Here is a 21,485-nt window from a genome sequence, read left to right as displayed (position 1 = left end):
TCTATGTCTAACCATTGATTCTACATTTTATTTATTTATCTATTTTATTTTATTTTTTTGCCTGAGCCTGATAGAGTTTAACGTGATGCTTCTTCCTGGCTAACCCTCCTCCCTCCCCTCCTAGTAAAGGCTGAGAGTAGAGACTGGGCTTTCTGTGGATGAATGTGGTCCTGGTCACACCCATTTCCTCCCTGGTGATGGAGACACTTACAGAAGCATGGCCTCAGGCTGCTCACCCCATTGTTATCAGCCTGCAGGGACCCTCTGCCACCAGCAGGCTAGGGAGAAAACCATCTAGTGTTGGAAAGACTTCAGTAACCCCTCATAGGCATGCCAGCAAATTCATGATCACCCCTCACATAGGGATACAGCCATTTTCCAAATACTTGCCATGTTATTTTTAAATGTATGATGTGAGTGAGTCCAGGCTTGAGTATTACAAAGGGATTGCTAGTTGATCTCCAATAGCCAGAATGTTGTGCTTTTAATCTGAAATTTTAAAAAAAAATTGCTTTGAGTCAATAATACACTTTTTCAATGTAGGTTACACAATCAGCCTATTAATGACCTTGTGGCCAGAAATAGCAAGCACCTTAGACAAAGTAATTCCCCTCCCATAGGAAATGCCTTGGAGATACACACACTTTCTGATAATTTCTTAGTCATTTAAAAAATTTTTAGCAGAGGATGAAAGTGTCAGGAAAGCTCTGACTTCATTATTTTTCCTATTGCTAAACATAGAAGCAATCGAAAAGCAGGACAACAAATTCCAAACGGACTGACCTGTGAAAAGAGAATTAGTTCCACTAACAATTTGAGAACTGATGGAGAGAGAGAAAGGGAAAATGTGCATCTGAACAGAGATACGGATTAATTTTTAAAAAGATCCATAGATTCTTTGGCAAAATATTTATCATTCTTTCGTACTACTTTCCAAGGGCTCTGTTAAGTGTTTTATGGGTTTTATACAATTTGAAAATTAAAACATCCACCATAGAATTGTTTTAGTAAAATGAGCTTGCAGGGGGATGGGCAGACCCACAGATGGGCTTCAGGAGGAAGCTGTAAAATCAAAACACAAGACGCCTTGTGCCAAGTGGGGCACAGAGAGAGTCACATCTCTTCCATCTTCAGCATCTGTTTCTGACCCGTGTGCTAGTCCCTTCTCCCGGAGTCTGGCATGGCAGGTTCTAGTAGGCCACCTCCCTTGGTTGTCACGGGGCAAAGTAGATGAGGCGCTATTGCTGAGATCAGATCAACGACCACAGCAAAAGACCTTCACATGTTTTGTCTTTCCTTTTGTCTGCAGGGGGTGCAGCTTTTATTTTCCCAAATACTTCAGTATATCCTGAAGCTACGCAAAGAATTACAACTAGGCCAGGTACGAAAACACCCCTGTGTAATCTCTTTATTGAGAGACATCCCAGGATGTCCTGTGAGATCCGTGACCTATGTCACGAGACACAAAGACAGCTGATCTTGGATCGGACCTCTAAACAGTCGTATTCTGCCTCTGTGGATCTGGCGCCTAGAATCAGACCGTTCCATTCAGAGCTCACGCGAACAGTCCCTGAACTGTGGGATTATAAGCAGGTCAGCCCCTTCACTAGCTGCTCTCAAAGACAGATGGGCCAAGAAGGCATCCTGGATGCCTGGAGATAAGAAATCCATCCGGTTTCGAGTTTACAGAAGGACATAAGTGTAATCTATCCGTCCTCAAGGCACAGCACAGAGCAGGAGGCAGCCCCCTAACACTAGTGACTGGTTCCCAGCTGTCACGAGAGCCAGTCTTTCAGAGCAGAAGCATGTAATCAATCATATTTACACCTGAGTCTTACTTTGTGTCTTTCCCGATGACTTGATTAGGTTATTAATTTATGCGTCATTCACGAAAGGAATCACTATTTATCAAGTGTCTGTTAGTGCCAAGCATGATGTTAGATTCTGGGAATCTAAGGATGAACCAGACTTTAGAAAGCTTCCTGTCTTCAGAAAGCTGGCCTGTTCATTCCACAGTTATCCATGGAGCCTCCTGAGTGCCAACCACGGGGGTGCAGCAGAGAACAAGCCCACAGGCACACAGCCTAAAGCTCTAGATGTTTCTAGATGTAAAGCCACCTAGAGCCAGAAACATCACACACATACACATTTAACCTTACGGGCTAGGTACCTAGAGCCGGAGAGACAGATGTGGATGTTTAACCTAAAGCACTGACTTTATAGTAGAGGCAACACCTCTAACGACAGAGGCTGTGGGAACAGGAGGGGAAAGGAATTCATCCCTCCATGAAAGGGGGAAGGAAGCGTTGCAGAGGAAGGACCATATGCCAGAGGAGGATTAGGTGTTGCCAGGTGGAGAAGGAGGGGGTGACATTGGGCAAGCATGGCTCAAACATCTGTCCCCTCGCTGGGATGTGCAGCCCCATGAACTGGATGACACATGCCAGCCTCACAGCTGAGGAGTCGTGATTAGGGCTGTGGGATGGTTTTTCGCTATTCACACGTGGATCTAGAACTGACATCTTCTTAGACCCAAGCTGTTGCTCTTGGACGTCTGTCATGTGTCCAGGCTGCCCAAGTCCTAGTTTGAACTGGTCCCAGGCACTAAGCTTGGCGCTGCTGTTTCTTCCCAGTGAAAAAGACAAGGGGGCCAGTGAGCTAAATAGCCCGGGTGAAGATGCTTCTTGGAGTTTTTCTCACCCTGACACAGCCCTGGTACTGTGACTTCAGGCTGGCGATTTTCTGTCCTCTAACCTCATAAAGTCTGCCACCGTTCCTCCTGGGAAGCATAGTGGAAAGTCTTGGCGATAGTGCTTAGTTACCTCTGACACAGGCCATTTGATCGTGGACAAGACCCGGGGTCTGGAGTGAACTAGATTGACCCTAAAGAAACCCGCCGTGGGTACTGAGAAAGGACAATGAAAGTGCATGTGTCACACTAGCTCTAGACATTCCTGAGTTTACCGCCAGTAAATGGTCCCTTGGGAGGACATGGGAAGTGTAGGAAAATCACAATGGTTCTGTGAGTGTTTTAAAGAAGTTTCCATACATACTCACCGAAGTCAAAGCTATCTGTGAAACATTTGGCCATGGGTTGCTTATTTGTTTGTTTGTTTGAAGCAATTTCATGGATGCCTCTAGTTGCAAAAGCCAGGGATTGTGAGCTGGTGTCAGGGCTGTGTGGCCGCATGAGTTCGTTCAACATGATGGTTGGAGCAGCCGGCCGGCTGCCTGTTGCTTCATAGACGGAACAATGGGTCCTGGAGCTCCTTTGCTCCCTATTTGAGGATATGGTGGATTTGGAAGATACGGCGCGTCCAGGTGTCAGAGAGGAGAGTGGCCTGGAGGACTCTGGCTGGGACACCGCTCTGTGCTTCAGCCCAGGGGGAGACAAGGGTGGCAAACGCTAATTCACCTAGCAAAGCCCTGATAATGCTCTTTTCTTGGGTCTGTCATTCGAGTGTGACTTGGAAGAGACTTGATTTGTACTAAAATATGTGTTTTGATGATTGCTGCTGTGATTCTGAAAGGCGATACAAATATTAGTGTCTGAGCTACAAAGAATTGAACATCAGAGTGAATGAGCCAGAGAACGGTTTGCTGTCAGCCAGACTGAGGGATTCAAACTTGGAGAATAGACTTGTTTGTATACCTTGGGTGGACCAGTGATCAACCTTGCAGGAATGGTCTTGTGAGTGTGAAAGCTTATAACGGTGCAGTTGGAGAAGTTTGTGATGGGTCAGGGGGGATGGGTGTTGCAGATCATGGGGGGAGGGGGTCACTGGGAATCTGACTGTGTCCCTTTGGTTGGTGGGTATCTGACTGCTTTCAGAAGAGCTGGTTGCTGACTTTTCTTGGGAGAGGTCCTTGGGTCCTTGGGGACAGAGACACGAGTTCCCGTTCCCCTGCACTCTTGGTTTGCTGATGGACACTCTTGGTGTCCATCCATTTCTCTAATCCCACGTCCACGGAGACAGAGGACTCCTTCCTCCCACCTGTGTCATCCTGCTGAGTCCAGCTTCCCAGTGTTCCCTCCCCACTTCCTTCCTTTCCTTCCTCCTCAAGTAACCACCCCCGTCTACCTTTTCTTCTTGTCATGGCCCAGCTTCCCAAAAAGATCATTTATTCCAGAGTCCCCTTACTGCCTGCCCTGTCGTTTCAGTTTCGCCCCCCCACCAATTGTCTGGGACTGTTCAGTGACCTTACAGGATAACACATGATGGACAATATACTCTTTTGTTCATGCCTCATCCCCTCTATGCTTGTTCCTATTAATTTTATCCAAATTTTCCTGATTCAAAATGCACCCTCTTTCATGATCCCTTTGTTGAATTAGCATTTAGATGAGTCTCTCCTCTCCTCTTAGAAAGTGCTAGCACATAGGCAGATCCGTTTACGTTCTTTTTTTATGATCGAATTTCATGGTGTCGCATGTGTTTCTTGGGTAGTCAGTTATTATGACCAGAAGCCCTTTCCCCATCTCCCCTGTAAACACCCTCCTTCTTTGCTGAACACATGCTTTTTGACCATGAACACATGGCCATGGCCCCTTGAGGCCTCAAGTGGCATAAACAGAGACAGGTCTGGCTCAGAGAAACTTGCATGCTGGTTTTTGACCTCATGATGTGAACCCTGCCTGGCATCCTAGGAGCAGTGTATGTGAAAGCTCTGGTGTGTGCCCAGGACGATCTGTAACCCCACCTTCTCCTCGTCCATCACCATGGTAATCCACGCACCATGATACGCATCTAGGATTTTATCGAAGGAGACTGGAGACTTGGGTCTGCAAGTGCAGCCTTGACTTTCCCTTTTCAGCTGGTGCTCCTCAAGGGTTTCTCGGAATCTGAAATGATTCCTCCTTTGGAGTTTGCAGCTCAGTGCCATTCAGCATCTCCAGTCATAGCAAGATGACACAGCCAATGCACTGTGTCCTCAGTTAAGTAAAGCCTGTATCACAGCAAGTGGCTGAAAATGCATTCTTGGCTTTGCCCTAACTGTACTCTAACCACAGATCTGTACATCTGTACACCTAGTTGAAAAGGGAAGGCAAAATGCCCCCAGATCTCCATGTCTTTGACAGAGGAGTTTAGAAGACTGTAGGGAGAGCTAGAGGAAAACAAGAGAGAGTGATTTAATCATGTTAGTAGGCTTGACCCTGAAAATTGCTTGCATTAAATAGGGGTTTATAGATTGGTTTAGGTCAATAGCTGTCGGTCTTTGTCTTTGCCATTAGCATCTAAGTTCATTGAGAGCTGGCAAAATTCAACCTTTCACATCCAGTGCAACCAGGGACCTCTAGAGTTACTTTGAAAATGTGGCATGGATCCCCAGAATGAGGATAAGCTCTCCCATGATCCAAGTTCTGGTCCTTTAAAAAAATAAAGTGGTGGGTGGATGTCAAGAGGGCTAGTGGGCTGTTCTTCAGTAATCTTGATGAAAGGAGAGTGTAAAATTTGGTGAACGTAATCCTGCAGGAAGGGCAGCAAGGATGCTTGCTTACATCATTGATGTCTAGGGAAGGGAGTGGTTGCAGGAAGGAGTCTCATTCAGAATCAGGAACTGATCTTGACTCCCAGAAAATAAACGAAGGTGCTGGGGTGGAGGGAGCCAACACCAGTCAAACTCCCTATTTGTAGTTTTCATGGTCTTTGGTCTATATCATGGCATATAGCGTACTTCTTTGGTAACCCTCAGCTGCCTGTGAAATGACTTTTATAAAGTTCAGTTTTAAAACACAGTCTGTTACAGAAAAAAAATAGCAGAACCCATGCCAGAAAGCAGCCTTCCCTGACACAGGACCTTCTGCCAAGTGTATGAGTTAATGACCTTGAAGATGAAAGTTGAAGAGAAATGGAGAGTGGATTGAAATGACCACCAAAAATGAAATGTAAACGGTGTTCTTACTAGAAGTCTTATGATCTACTCTCCATAAGGGGCAAATAGCAAATGTACACAGAGTAATAATTTTTCAAGGAGCCAAAAAGCAGAACTGCTCAAAGCTGGCTCTGCTTTGAGGTGTTGTAGCTGCTGACAGGGTCACTGAGATGATTGTCACCCATCTCAGCAAGCCTTAGTTCAACAATCCCCAATGTCACATCCCACAGGAGGTGGGGGGGGGGCTTGGTGCCCATGGCCTGTGATCGGTAGCTGATAAGAGAACACTGGAGCAGAATTCCATGAACAAAAACAAAAGCCCACTTATCTTCCATGGCAATACGTTCATGAACACATTAATCATTGTTCATATAAACATCTCCAGTTCTTGGCAAAAAATCAGACTTGGAGTTGTTTAGGTCCTGACTGATTTTCAAGGGAAGATGAGACACGCAATACTCAATATTTTGATGAGGTTACACACTCTGAGAAGGACTTTATGAATTAAGAGTTTCAAAATATTTTCCTGTTAGTAGTTTGGTGTTTGATTTCTTCCAGTCACATTTCATGGGCAATGTCTTTATGTTTAAAGTAGTAACAGACTAACTACTGACACTTGCTATTAATTCCATTTCTCATATTTCAGGTAAAAGCATTCAATCTAGAACTCTTTCCACACATTTATTTGTATTAACACACTCAGATAGCATTTCTGAAATCCTTATCTGTAGGAACACAGATTTTTAGAAAAGAATAATGGAAATTGTCTAGAACAGGCTTTCTCAAACTTCAGTGTACACCCAAGTCAAATGGGACCTTGTTAAAATACAGATTCTTTTTTTTTTTAATTAATTAATTAATTTATTTATTTATTTATGGCCGTGTTGGGTCTTCGTTTCTGTGCGAGGGCTTTCTCTAGTTGCGGCAAGCGGGGGCCACTCTTCATCGCGGTGCGCGGGCCTCTCATTATTGTGGCCTCTCTTGTTGCAGAGCACAGGCTCCAGACGTGCAGGCTCAGTAGCTGTGGCTCACGGGCCTAGTTGCTCCGTGGCATGTGGGATCCTCCCAGACCAGGGCTCGAACTCGTGTCCCCTGCATTGGCAGGCAGATTCTCAACCACTGCACTACCAGGGAAGCCCCCAGATTCTTTTTTTTAATTGAAGTATAGTTGATTTACAATATCATGTTAGTTTCAGATGTACAGCAAAATGATTCAGTTTTATATATACATATAAAACTGTGTATATATATATATATATATATGTATATATATTTTTTCTTTTTCAGATTCTTTTCTCTTATAGGTTATTACAAAATATTGAGTATAGTTCCCCGTGCTATACAGTAGGTCCTTGTTGGTTATCTATTTTATTTATAGTAGTGAGTATATGTTAATCCCAAACTCCTGATTTATCCCTCCCCCCCTTTAGTAACCATAAGTTTGTTTTCTGTGTCTGTTTTATATATAAGCTCATTTGTATCATTTTTTTTTTGTTTTCTGTTTTGTATATAAGCTCATTTGTATCATATTTTTTAGATCCCACATATAAGCGATATCATGATATTTGTCTTTCTCTGTCTGGCTTACTTCGCTTAGTATGATCATCTCTAGGTCCAGCCATGTTGCTGCAAATGGCATTATTTCATTCTTTTTTATGTCTGAGTAATATTCCATTGTGTACATGTATCACATCTTCTTTATCCATTCCTCTGTTGATGGACATTTAGGTTGCTTCCATGTCTTGGCTATTGTAAACAGTGCTGCAATGAACAGTGGGGGTGCCTGTATCTTTTCTAATTATGGTTTTCTTCAGATATATGCCCAGGAGTGTGATTGCAAGATCATATGGTAGCTCTATTTTTTTTGTTGTTTACCAGAATCTGGTAAAATGCAGATTCTGATTCAGTAGATCTAGAGTGAGGTTCTGCATTTCTAACGAGCTCCCAGACATTGCCGATATTGCTGGTCTGCGGAGAAACAAGGACCTAGAACATATTTCTGGATTCTCTTGCTTTTTCACTTGGTAGACAGAAGCCCCACATTGATACGGCTGTCTGCTCCTAAAGTAGGGGAGATGCTGTTACAGTTGCCCTGCTAGTAGATTTTTCTTTCTGAAACAATTCTCAAATTGAAACTCTGCCTAACCATTTTCTAGACAAAATGCAACTAGATGAGAATCTATGTGCAAGTGCTCCCAGCGACTTAAGTTGAAAGTTAGTTGTAAATTGATAGCGACTGCAGATTTAATTCCCATGTGTAACCTCAACACCAGAAAAGTGAGAATCTGAGGAACTGGGTGGGAAATGCTTACAGTCCAAAAATACAGAAATGCCAGTGGAGAGGGAGTGGTGAGCAATAGAAGAGTTTCAAAAGAAAAATTATCGAACTCAACCAAAGCTCTGGAGGGTAGGATTTCACAGACCACACTAGTCGAGATGCTTGTAGCCAAACAGACCAAATAAATTAAGGCAGTTCTGCGTTGGATTTCACGTTGCATTTCATTGCTGTTCTCTCTGGGATATGAAACTAGGAAGAGACGTGTCTTCTGCAACACAGTCAACAAGCTTTTTCGAGATTGACCCACCTAACTGCCAGTTTTAAACAAAGTTTAAAATCTCTCCAGGTGAGATTTTATAGTCATCTCCAGGTGACTGGCAGCAGAACACCTGCTGAAGTACCTGGCTTTGGCTTTCAGCTGGCCCAGAATGACACACGGCATTGGACCGAGACCCGTCAATCCAAGAAGTCGTAGTTTTGAAATCGTTCTGTAATAAAATTGCGTGTAGCTGGCCACCCCACTCCCCAGCTTTATGTAGGCACAGTTTGTAAGAACATGCATAATAACATTTCTGGAATGTATTTTTAAAGGAAACTTGAAATGACTTAGAGTCATAGTCATTAATAGAACTTGCACTGAGGATGCAGAAGTATAATTATTAAATTTGCATATGCAAAGTGTGATTAAGTTTTATGGGACAAGTAGCAATACATTATAAATACAAAAAGAAATCATTGGCATATACTTCAGCTCTACGGTCATTGCTGATGTTTTGCAGGGGCAGTACTATTTCAGTCTTACAATTCATTTTAGAGAAATTCTAAATTCATTTAGAGAAGGAGAAAGAGTAGACATTTGCGTAGAAAAATAACTAGACCCACCTAAATGGGAGGGAAGTCCAAAAGGGAGGGGATATCTGTATGTGTACGGATGATTCTGTTGTGCAGTGGAGGCTAACACAACATTGTAAAGCAACCATACTCCAATAAAAATTAATTAAAAAAAAAAAGAAAAATAACTAGACCGACCCTTAAGACTGATTTAATATAAGTGGATGAGGGAAAATGAGGGGTGGCAAATAAGAGAAGGCAGTGCTCGTTTCCAAGGAAGAAGAAAAGGAAGGAATGTGAATGTCATTTGGTGGATTTAGTGTCAGACCTCAAGTAGGAATCGGTTGATTCATCAATGTTGTAGGCTGTGTTTCAGACGGGTCATGAAGATGATAAAGGGGTGATGGACTTATGTCAATTCCAGCTGGAAGCAGGACAAATTAGATTGTAAGAAACTTTTGATATGGTCTTGACCTACGATTGCAGGAAATTACCTTAGAAGAGTCAGCCAGCTCCTAGAGAATATGTCCATGGGAGTTTTCAGATTAATGGGTGAAACTGTTAGATCAGTAAAAGATACAAAGTTATCATTTGTAGATAAAACCCAAATCTCGTGGAATCCAGGTTGAATATTACTTTGGATAACTGGGTTTTCTTGCACAATATTTATTCTAATAAACACAAAACAAAAAAAAAGCACACAAAATAGCTGTTATCAAGTTATGTTATTGATCTTTTAGTCAATTTATTTATCTTTACAGATTTACCTTACGAACCACCCAGGAGATCAGCCTGGACCAGTCACGGCCACCCCACCCCCCAGTCGAAAGGTACAGTGTTGGTTCCCACTGCCTTGAATCCTCACATCACAAGGCACTGGATAACTCTTGATGCAGTAAATGATAATTTCTGTAGCCAAACTATGCTTTTTCAACATACATTTGTCCCTTTGGCAACAAAGCGCAACTGATCTTTAAATGCAATGATTCTTTCTCTATTGGCATTATACCTATTTCTATAACAAAAAGAAATGAATGATGTAATATATCTCTATAACAGAAATGAATGATGTAATGAATGATGTAATGCATTTCTGGACAAATGCATGTCTCATAGGATGCTTGAGTACAGATTAAATACTGGGTGATTTCCTAATCTTGGCCATGTTTAAAGTATTCCGTACTTTATATTTTCCTGGTGGTTTCCCTTTATCTTTTTATTTTAGAGTTGATTCATTTTAATCTGTTTTGTAAACCATCTCAATTTTTTTTTTAGTTTTGCAAAAAGTGGGGTAAAAATAAATTTTTAAAATAAGTTAAAGTGCCCTCGTTTTGCTACCACATTTACATTTGGTTTCATTAGAAAGGAAATTTTTTTCTTACCATGTTTCTTATTATAAGAGTAAGGCTATTATGTTAATAACTAAGGTAAATGATGGAATGATGATACAACAGCAGCAAAGTCTAGTAGCCAAATACAAGTTATAACTAATTGTCTCTTTGTTTTTCGGATCTTCAGCTGCTCAGCCATCTCCTTCCACAGTGCCCAAAACTGAAGACCAGCGTCCTCAGCTAGGTATGTTTCACAGAGCATCTTGGTGGCCATAAAAGAAGAAACAGGTTTAGCAGCATCTTTCTAAAATGTGTCACTTTCTAAGTTAAACTCATGTTCCTTTGTCTTCTTTAGGACTGCTCCATATGTAAAACAGGGACTAAATTATCAGTCTACTCAACTGGGAATGACTTGAGATTTTGCTAAAACATTTCCAAAACCCATGCAATAAATATGGAAAAAACATGCTGCGTGCACACAGGCAGCTTCTTTGTGGCCTAGCAATTCCTTGATTTTCACCTTCCAGGTCGCATACAGCAACATCAGCGTGTGTGCCAAGGCCAGTGCGGAAACACAGTGGACGGGTGCTGCTGCCAGTGTGCTGAGCCGCACGGCCCACACGGCCCTGGGCAGAATACATCTGCCCTGTTTAAATCCTGGGATGGAGAGGGCACTGGGCTAGGTGTTGGGAACCCTGGGCCAAATCTGAGCTCGGCTACCAGCTAGGAGACCTTTACTAAGAAGCATCACTCAGATCCATGTGACATCTTTTCTAATACAGGAAGTGGTGCTGGGGGACTTTGGCGTGGGGGACATTTTCAACTCTGAAATCTGGAAACACCAGCGGGTCAGCATTATTCCTGGAGCTACATCCTACCTGCTCACAACTATGTCTTTGGGATCTAACTTCTTTTCTCTTTGCTATAGATCCTTATCAGATTCTTGGACCCACAAGTAGCCGCCTTGCAAATCCAGGTGAGATACTGCTGATGATTTTGCTCTTACAAAGTTATCTTTTGGGCTGTAGCTATTTTGAAACTGAACTTGTATAGACAAGAAATCCCTTCCACTGAACAAATTGAAGTTGTAGGTCTCACTGGACTGTTTGCCTAAGTGGAAAAAAATGGGTCGGGTTATAAATTAAGATTTAGCTTCAGCAAAGAGCATCATTACCTAATCCAAACTGTATCCGTTTCCTAGGGCTGCTCTAACAAGGTACCACAGACTGGGGGTTTAGACATCGACATTTATTGTCTCCTAGTTCTAGAGGACAGAAGTCCAAAATCAAGTGGTCAGGGTTATTTCCCTCTGTGGGCCATGAAAGAAGGATCTATTCCAGACCTCTCTCCTTGGCTTATAGATGGCCATCTTCTGCCTGTATCTCTTTACCTCTATATGTGTCTTTGTGTCCAAATTTCCCTTTTTCTAAGGACACCAGTCATATTGGATTAGAGCCCACTCAAATGATATTACTTTAACTTGATTACTTCTCTAAAGACCCTATTTCCAAATAGTGTCACATTCTGAGGTACTGGGCAAATCCAACATATGAATTTGGGGGGGAGGGCCACAATTCAACCCATGACACTAGCAGATAAAATAATATCTTTAAAAAAAAAGAACCATAATGACAACCACAAGACTTCAAATTTAGGATCATCTTCAATGAATGGTCTATTTCTGAACTCAGGTGCCAGGAGAAAGTGCAGATTCTTAATTGGCCCATTTGTAACCTGTCCCTTGCCAAGGATTGTCACCTGTCATCACGCTTCAGTGCCAACCAAATTGTTTGATTTGTTTGTATTCAGATCAGAACCAGCTGTGCTGGTATCCACTTCAGAAATTCACACCATATGCTGCATATTCTCAACAGCAAATTCAGATGCCAAGATGTCATAGGCGTATTGCAAATACAAGCTGGAATGTATATTTCCTAAACATTGAGGCCAAAATGGGGTTAGAAATGGGAAAATTTAGGTTCAATCAGTGTACATCCCCACAGGGAATCTATACTTTTGAAAACATAAAATATCATCATTATTTGGCATCCACGTCTTTGACATTAAATTTTGATTAATGTTAACTAATTCAGCAAATATTTTTTTAAGCAGCTTAGAAGTGAGAAAGGTCTGTTTTGTTTATTGCTCTACCCCTTGGGCCTAGACCAGGTGCTAAATAATTATTGGTTGAATAAACGAATGCAAGGACTAACAAGATACCATCCTTGACCCTCAAGGAGCTTCCATTCCAGTGGAGAAATGGACACAGGTTCACCCCAGCATCCACCTGGTGGCCGCGTCTCCTGGGTCTTGGTCCGTCCTCCTGCCTATGCTCAGCTTTCTATTTGCAACTGCCTTTATAACCATTCACATAAAAACGGTTACTATGTTTTGAGATGATTATTATTAGTCAGGCTTCAGGAAGACTGATCTGGCAGCAATGTTCAGGATAGATTAGAAAGGGGAACAGGACGGAAGCTGGAACACGCTGGGAAAGTTAATACAATAATGTGAAATAACAATTCAATAGCTTTCCCCCCACCCCTCCCCCATATCATGCCTGGGCAAATGCCTGTCTCAGAACAGCCCTGGGAGGTCATTATCTTCATCCTACGGAAAAGGAATCAGAGGTCCAGACAAATTAGGTAACTTCTCCTGGGTCACACAGCCCATAAGAAGGGAGGCCAGGTTTGAACCCTGACTCTCTGTCTCCAAAATCTGCTTTTATTGACATTTTCTGGCTCTCCAGTGCCACTGAGTGAGCCTGGAAGAGGGAGGTCTTGGAGAATGAGGACCAAGAGAATAGAAAGAAAGGATTTCCGTTCAGTTTAACAACTGTTTCAATGCTTGGGATGAGGCTGAGGTCAGGGATGAAGAGGAGGAACATGTCAAGCTGCGCCAAACAAAACCAAACCGACCTTTTCACCCACACAAATTGGTTAAGTGAAACGTAAGTCTGTGCCCATGTTGTCGCAGCTCAAAGGTGTGGCTTGGTTGGTGGCTTGGGGCCAAAGAGAGTTGCTGGCCCCCTAAGCAGAGGGCTTAGTGTCTATTCACGCCGTGCCCAGCGGCCTGGGGTTGCCTATGGGGGGGTAGAGGGACCTGGGACCGAGCAAGGAGGAGACTGCAGGCCCATCACTGGCCTGGGAAAATGTCTTGGTACCTAAGAGGTCAGCAGCACCGGCATCATAAGCAAAGACTGCACTTTATCCCGCTGAGGCTGTGCCCACTGGGCCCGGGGAAAGTGGCAACATCCAACTTGTGACTCAAAGATAAAGATTTCTTTTACTTAGTTTATAATGAATTAGGCCTTCTCTCCATCTCTCCTTAGGCTGTGTGTCAGTTACTTTCCTGTGGCCTTTCCCGCTAAAACCAGAATGTCTTATCATTCTATTAATGAGAATGCTTCCTCCTGTTTGATTCTAGTTTCCCAGTCTCTGATAAATAAATCCTTCACCACTTTAAACTGCTGCCTCTCCTCTTTTCACAATGCAGACATTTTTTTAAACCATTTTAAATGGAAAGATGACATCATATAGTATGAATGCACAAGATGATAACAGCCTCGCAACATCTCCATCCAAAATATGCGTTTGGGGTGCACTTTGGACCGTATTTCTTCTGCCGAGAAGAGTGTGTCCCTGCATTATTATGTCCTGGATCAGATATTAGCGACATAGCCCCTTTATATCCCGTCAGAATGGTTGACCATTTAATGTGGCTTCTGTGATGAACAGAAATTGCCTTTCCGTGAAAGAGCTTTCTTGGGAGCAAGAGTTCAGTAGCTCCCTCGGTGCTCACTGGATAGTCTTTAATGGTGGGCATGAAAGTGTAACCTGCTTCATGCAGAACCAGAGACCAGTTTTAGGGATGTTTTGCCATTGGTTAGGAGGTAGGAGTGGGCAGTCTTCTACTGGGAACCCACCGAGCTCCAGGCCCAGGGAAAGACTGAAGGAGACTGCAGAGGTGTGTGCAGAAATGAGGCCCAAAAGCAGTGTTGTTGTGCAGTGATTCAGCACCAAGGCCTAGACTCTGGGTTCCAACCCTTGCTGACCTTGGGCAAGATAAGTCACTCTACCTCTTTGGGCTCTAATTCCTCATCCCTACAATGGGCTATCACATGATTCTGGGGGGAGGGGGATTAAATAAACACATGGAAAATGTTCAGAATGATGCCTGGTACCAGTCAGCATCCAATGATGCTGGCCAGCCCTGAGAATACCACCATTCCCAGCTTTTGCCCGGCCAGCATGGGGTTTTTTGGGGGAAGGTGGTTGTCTTCCTTTGGCATCTCCTGGCTCTAGGCAAGGGATGTATCTTTCTTTAAACCCTGCTTTCCAGCTCAAACAAACCATGATAAGAGCACTCACATACCGAATTCATCCTCATAGTGATCCTACAAGATAGTACCACCATCTTGATAGTATTACTATCACCTGCATTTTGCAGACGAGGACGCTGAGGCATGGAGAGCCGGGTGAGCTGCCCCACGTCCCATAAGTGGCAGAGCCAGGATTCAGCTGCGACAGTGCCAACTCCAAAGGGGTGCTTCCGGCCACCATACTGCCCTGCCCCTCCCACCCCCCAACAAGTCCTGTCTGAGCCACAGACAAAGCCTTCCGTCTGAGACACATGCCTGCTGCCTTGATCCTAATGCGCTGAGGGGTCCAGGCTGTGCACATGGGTTTTTCTGCAGCACCTCCAGCTACTGTGGAAAGTAGCCCAAGTGATTGCCACCGTGGTGCTTGCTGCTTTAAAGACCCTCTCTGCTTTATTTACTGCTCTGTTCCTCCATCAGCTGGTTGCTGAGTGCCCTGCTTGGGGACACCCCTCCTACTTGACCCACAGCTGCTGAGTCACTCACAGCTGTGCTTTTCTCTGTGGTTTATAAACCGTTTAGATGTTTTGCCCTTTTTTGCTCGGTCTGTACCTCATCACTAGTATGTTTCTCTTCTTTTCTTCTAATTGCATTCGGAGACCACTTTCCTCCCCAGAATGAAAGGATTGCCTTCTATCTTCTTTGAAGCCACGCCCCACGCCCCTTCACCCCACTGGACTCTGGTATAGGCGGGCAGCCGACATCTTTGGGTCCCCCCCCCCACTCCCCGTCCTGCCTTTTTCGTTAATTACCTTGGACAAAACTAGGACAAAAGTAGCTACTCCTTACGGATGTTCCAAAGGAGGTTATCAGGATAGAGAGAGAAAATAGATATGAAGAGTTTTTCCGAAGAAGGTAATTCTTGAGGTGCAGGTGGTGAGTCTATTTGGGTGGAAGGTCTGGTCTTATAAGAGCTTCTCCTTTTACTTGTTGGTTTGGCCAGTGGAATACCCAAGCCACTCTTAGGCTTCCAAATCTTAGGTATTCGTGTTCTGGAATCCCTATTCTGTATTCTAAAATGTACCTTCAGTGCACAGTAAGTGTTATTGTTTCGACAGTGAACGAAGAATTTAATAAATTGCTTTCGAAATTAGTGGCCACGAGTAACTCGTTTAATTTACCACTGACTATAACTTCTCAGCAAACATTGTGCCCCCTTGAGGATTCTCGAACAGGGAGAAAATCTGCTGTAGACCGTGAACGCAGTGGATTTTGTCATGTTAAATTTAACAAGTAACGAGCTTGACATAATGTTACATTTTATAACATCTACTTAAACATTAATTGATTTGCATTTATGGTTTTGTTCTCAGGTTCGGAAGCTGATGAGTTTTGTTTACAGGTGTCTTATTCCCATAGACTCTTGAAATGCTCAGAGGCCCGAACCCTGTGTACAAGGGCTGATGGGTAGAATCGTCTAGGGAGAAATTCCTCATCCATCCTCTGAACTTTGAATTTCTAGCCATGAATTTAGTTCCCTGACTTACTAGCTCTTCAGAAACAGGAGCGATGGGAAAACACTTTTGTACACTGGTTCTCTCCTATACATGTTTATAAAGGAAGTGGGTGAGGGACAAATTCCCAAGAGGCAATGCCAAGGCTTGAATAGATACCAAGTATAAGTTTGACTGTTTAGGAAGATCTGTGTATTTATACAAAATCTGTGGGATTGTTCTCTGTATGAGAGGAGGTTGACAGTGAATATTTATTTTCAAACAACTCTATGTGTTTATATTGAAACATATGTTACACTGTTAAATCAAAAATCTATGTTTTTCCCTATTCCCAGGTCATATATGGAATTTTTTTTCAAGTAGTAATCCTTTGGTTACAATATATATACTGAAACCATATGGTTTTCTCAAACTATTATTTGTATTTTTTAAATGCATATTAATGAAATGTTGGGGGCAAGAAAACTTGATTGAGAACAGTTTGAATATGTGGTCCCGAAAAAGCAAAGGCTTCCATTGCGATGAACTACAAGCTGTTAATACATTTCAAATGTGTTGCTAGACTGAAAATGCTAATTTTCCAGAACAAATTCAGAAAAGGCTGACCTTTCTCACATTGCTATTGTATGGATAAATTCACAAACATATCCATTTCCATGTAGCCAACATGGAAACAAAGATTTATGAGTTGGACAATTTATATAGGGAGCTAGTGGGGAGGATTTAGAGAAAACACATTTATAATTGAGTTTTACATTTCCTCAATGCCCTGAATAGTCAACAGTTCCTTTAAAGATTTTATCATATCTACTGATACTTACTGATAGTATAATACAAGATAATCTTTTTGGTAATAAGCCCAAGGCAGTGCTTGGGAGTTTGGGAGGAAAGGCCTGCCTCATGTATCCATTTTCAAAGCTTCTAAAATCTGCTTAAAGCATCTTAGCTTCTCCTGGTACTCAGGACCAGATACTCCTGGTACTTCGCCTCTCCTGGTACTTCTTCTGGTACTCCTGGTATGACTGTTGATATTTGCATGTTTCTGTCTTTTAGGGAGCCAGCAATCATCTTAAAGTATTGTAGCATAGAGTCTAGAATGGTGTGCCTGGATTTTTCTCTGAATTTAATAAAACCTAAAAGCCACATCTATAGGTCTCCAATGGGATCAAGAGAGTTCTGTGTCCACCCAGTCAAATGAGGTCCCATTGACTCTGTTGGAAGCCCCAAGAGGGCTTGCAATCACTCATTGTTACAGTTTTTTCTTTTGGAAACTCTGCTTAACACAATTGGCATTGCAACGCAGGGACAACACGTGGATTTCCGTTAAGATGCATTTGCCTAAATACTGGAAATGGGTGATCTGGTTTGAAACAGAGCCAACTTTTTTCTAAACTTCCTCATTTTGAGTGGGTTAATTCTGTTCTAGGAAAAGTTTTGACAGAATGGCTTTCTGCATGCCAGCCAAATGTTATGTTAGAAATAACGGTGTTTACTTCCATTCTCGATTTTTTTCCATAAACTTTTTGAAGTTCATTTCCTAAATCTGACTTTTATTATTTTACTTGACCTAGCCAGTGTAAATGGTATTAAGTCATTATTGCCAGCCACATAACAGCACTTTCTGCCTCACAAAAGAGGAAAAGTAAGCCCTTCCACCCCCAAAACACAAAGTTGACTTGGCTATTCTTCTAAGGAAGTCAGAAATGGATGGAACAAACTTGAACTCTGACCTGTAGGAACTCTTTGCATTCCAGGAAGGACTTGGATCTGTAGATCAGCCTGGTAGTCACCAAGGATCATCATCTTAGGTCAGGTTCCTTAGACACAGAGCTTGGGCTAAGGATACTTGTGCAAGTGATTAACTAAGGGTATTTCTCAGGAGAGAGGGAGTGAGGACGCAGGATCGGACAGGGGAAAGTGAAGGAAGCTTGTGGCCTTAGCTGGAACCCTGCTTTAGTCTGATCCCATGCGGAGCCCGGGGCATGACCAGCGTCACAGAACTGGTCCCTCTTCGAGGCAAGGGGGCTGGCCTCTGGTACCCTGTGTCAGTCCATCAGGCTGTGGGCTACCTGGGGGTGGATGAGGCAGCTCCTCTTCAGCCAAGGGCCGTTCTCTGGAGACAAGCAGGGGGAGCTGGGGGACAAGAGTAGCCAATACCCCAGCCACTGAGGGATGGACGCCCAGCCTGGTAAAGGAACTCTGGGTGGGACACCACAGCCCCCTCTTCTATCGTTGAAGAAAGAACCCCTTTAGCTCAGATCCTGTTCTCACTGGGGTTTTCTTCTCTTTTCCCACCTCATCAGGGAGTGGGCAGATCCAGCTGTGGCAGTTTCTCCTGGAGCTCCTGTCAGACAGCTCGAACTCCAACTGCATCACCTGGGAAGGCACCAACGGGGAGTTCAAGATGACAGATCCGGATGAGGTGGCCCGGCGCTGGGGAGAACGGAAAAGCAAACCCAATATGAACTATGATAAACTCAGCCGGGCCCTCCGTTACTACTACGATAAAAACATCATGACCAAAGTCCACGGGAAGCGCTACGCCTACAAGTTTGACTTCCACGGGATCGCCCAGGCCCTGCAGCCCCACCCTCCAGAGTCCTCCCTGTACAAGTACCCCTCGGACCTCCCTTACATGGGCTCCTATCACACCCACCCGCAGAAGATGAACTTTGTGGCCCCCCACCCTCCAGCCCTCCCCGTGACATCGTCCAGTTTTTTTGCTGCCCCAAACCCATACTGGAATTCACCAACAGGAGGGATCTACCCTAACACTAGGCTCCCAGCCAGCCATATGCCTTCGCATCTGGGCACTTACTACTAAAGACCCGAGAGAGGCCTTTCCCAGCAACATGCAACCGCCAACCAATTGCCACAAGCTCTATCGGAGACCATGAATCAGAAGTGCCTCAAGAGGAATGAAAAAGCTTGACTGGGGCTGAGGGGGAGGAAGCCGGGGAAGAGATCCAGAGACTCTCAGTGGGAGGGAATTACTAAAATATTACTACAGAGATAAAGAGGATGCTACAAATGTAATGTACGTGGACAGATCATCTGTGGACCAACCTTGTAAAAGGCATTGTAAGTAGAAGCATGAAGTCATAAGGACGAAGTGCCAAAGAAAATGTTCTGAAGAAGTGTGTAAACCTTAGAGTAGCCTTTGGGATCCTGCTCATGCATTAAACTGGGATTAAACTCAAGCAATAGAGATAACACAGTGTGGACCTAACATGCCATTTCTAATGTCATTTGAAGAAAAAAAAAACTACCTGTATTTAAAAAGAGAAACATATCAACACAGAAAAAAAAGAAAAGAGACTGTGGCCCATCAATGGACATTGATAGGGAACTCATCAGCACTTGCAGTTTTGGGCGAAATCAGATTCATTCCATTTGATGGAGAGCGGTCAGCTCTCTCCAACTGTGAAGACAACCCAAAGCTTCCAACTCCTTTACGATAGGACAGGAACTCGGAGCCGAAGGGAGGGACTGAGAACGTGTCTGGAGGGCAAGCGTGTGGGTGTAGACGGACGAGGCGGGAGAAGAGGAAGCAGAAGAGGAGGCAAGGACTGGGAAAGAAACTTCTCGAGCAGTAAAGACTGGACTTAGGACGGTGTCGGTTCTGCAGAGAATTGAGTCATGGAGACTTGAGGTTCCATTCGGTCAGTGTTGTACCAAATCCAGTGTTACGAGGAAGGACACAGCGTCACGGAGGCAGGGCAAGTAGTAGAATTCAGAAACAAAATCATGCATCTCTCTTTTTGTTTGTTTATCAACAGAAAAATTGTAACTGGAATTGTCTGATATTTAAAAGAAACATTCAGGACCTCATCCTTAGGTGGGGGCCCTGCTCTCCACAGGGTCAGGTAAGAGCTAGCCTTCTGGGCTACCGCGATCCGAAATCACCTAGGCATCGGGGCGAGGCAGGCTCCAGGTTTCCTTTTGAGTCGCGAACGCTGTGCGTTTGTCAGAATGAAGTATACAAGTCAATGGTTTTTTTTTTCCTTTTTATATAATAATTATATAACTTATGCATTTATACACTACGAGTTGATCTCGGCCAGCCAAAGATACACGACAAAAGGGACAATCAATGATCTAATGTGGCCTTGAACTTTAACTCTGTATGCTTAATGTTTACAATATGAAGTTATTAGTTCTTAGAATGCAGAATGTATGTAATAAAATAAGCTTGGCCTAGCATGGCAAATCAGATTTACACAGGAGTCTGCATTTGCACTTTTTTAGTGACTAAAGTTGCCTTTTAGAAACTTGTGCTGCAAGGGGTGGGTTTTGTGTTAGAATTCTCCTTTGTCCAGGAACTCGTGCAAGGGAGAGCCAAGCAAATGGCACGCTTGGCACGCAAACAGTGGCGGCCTCTCCGGGGGCCTTGTTGCCAGCTGGAGCAGTCTGGAACAGAAGGACCAAAGGTTTTCATTTGGGAGCCTCCAGATTTAGACCCAGAATGGAAAGAGGCCTCTAAAGCTGGGGTTGTAATTGAGAAATGCCAGATCCACACCTAGTCACGAATCACCCTTAATTCCTGCTATAAAGCATCCATTGAACGGCAAACAAGCTATTGCTCTCCATGTAAACTGTATTATTGTTGATAAATAAAGCATCACAGATAGCAGCAATGGCTCACTTTAACGAGACAAGGGACAGCTTCTAAATTTGCCATTTGGCTTCTCCATCAGAGGCTCTCACCAGGTAGACTGTGGCCTTGACCTTCCCACACCAGGATAATCTGGGTACCCTGGTTTGGGATTCACCAACCCTGAGCCTGACAGATGATCAGACACTGTTTATTTCTCTGATCTGAAGTCAATTCCCCTTGACATCTTTTCTCTCCTATGTGCCACAAAGGATGCCAGCCTTGGCCAAGGTGAAGGCAGTTCGAGAGCTAGGATGCAAGGCCGTGTGAGAGGGGGCGAGCCTGAGCAGCTCCCTAGCCTGAGTCAGTTTCTGAATTGGCCCATCTCTTAGCTGTTTGGGGGCTTGTTTTGCACTCTGTAATCCTTTTGCGATGATTAAATGACGTTGCCAAACCTCTGTGCTCTGGATATTTTGGCAGTGGTCTCTAAAGCTGGTAGGATCCGATTACCAAAGCTGCAGACACTCGGCATTACTTGGATTAAAAGAAGTCCAACTATCCATCAATTACAGCAGCTTGGGAAGGGCCCGCAAAGTGCCTGTATCTCCTTAGGGAAGACATAAATAAGTAAAAGCATAAAAGCTGGCAGCTGGGGTGACCCACACTGTTTTAATGGGAAAGATCAGTCATTTTTATTTTGCAATGCAAAGTTGAAGCACACCTACATTCTGCATATAAATAGACA

General features: G+C 43.7%; 1 protein-coding gene across 8 annotated transcripts in view; it reads left to right on the top strand.

Moving 5' to 3' along the window:
- The window catches only part of ERG (ETS transcription factor ERG), a 285,554-nt gene extending 264,359 nt beyond the window's left edge, over window positions 1-21,195 (top strand). For 4 of the 8 annotated variants that reach the window (XM_036851459.1, XM_036851460.1, XM_036851461.1 and 1 more), the window contains 5 exons: window positions 1,310-1,381; window positions 9,745-9,813; window positions 10,502-10,558; window positions 11,243-11,290; window positions 18,450-21,195. In XM_036851459.1, coding sequence (XP_036707354.1) covers window positions 1,310-1,381; window positions 9,745-9,813; window positions 10,502-10,558; window positions 11,243-11,290; window positions 18,450-18,970 — 767 coding nt within the window. In that variant the 3' untranslated portion in view covers window positions 18,971-21,195. The remainder of the gene's footprint in view (window positions 1-1,309; window positions 1,382-9,744; window positions 9,814-10,501; window positions 10,559-11,242; window positions 11,291-18,449) is intronic. The other 4 variants (XM_036851466.1, XM_036851463.1, XM_036851467.1 and 1 more) reach the window with 1 other exon arrangement.
- The last annotated feature ends 290 nt before the right edge of the window (window positions 21,196-21,485 follow it).

The sequence above is a fragment of the Balaenoptera musculus genome, chromosome 4 (genome assembly GCF_009873245.2).
Source record: "Balaenoptera musculus isolate JJ_BM4_2016_0621 chromosome 4, mBalMus1.pri.v3, whole genome shotgun sequence".
In the NCBI taxonomy this organism is placed as follows: Eukaryota; Metazoa; Chordata; class Mammalia; order Artiodactyla; family Balaenopteridae; genus Balaenoptera; species Balaenoptera musculus.
The sequence above is the reverse complement of the archived record's forward strand: the minus strand, read 5'-3'. Positions and strand labels throughout refer to the sequence as shown.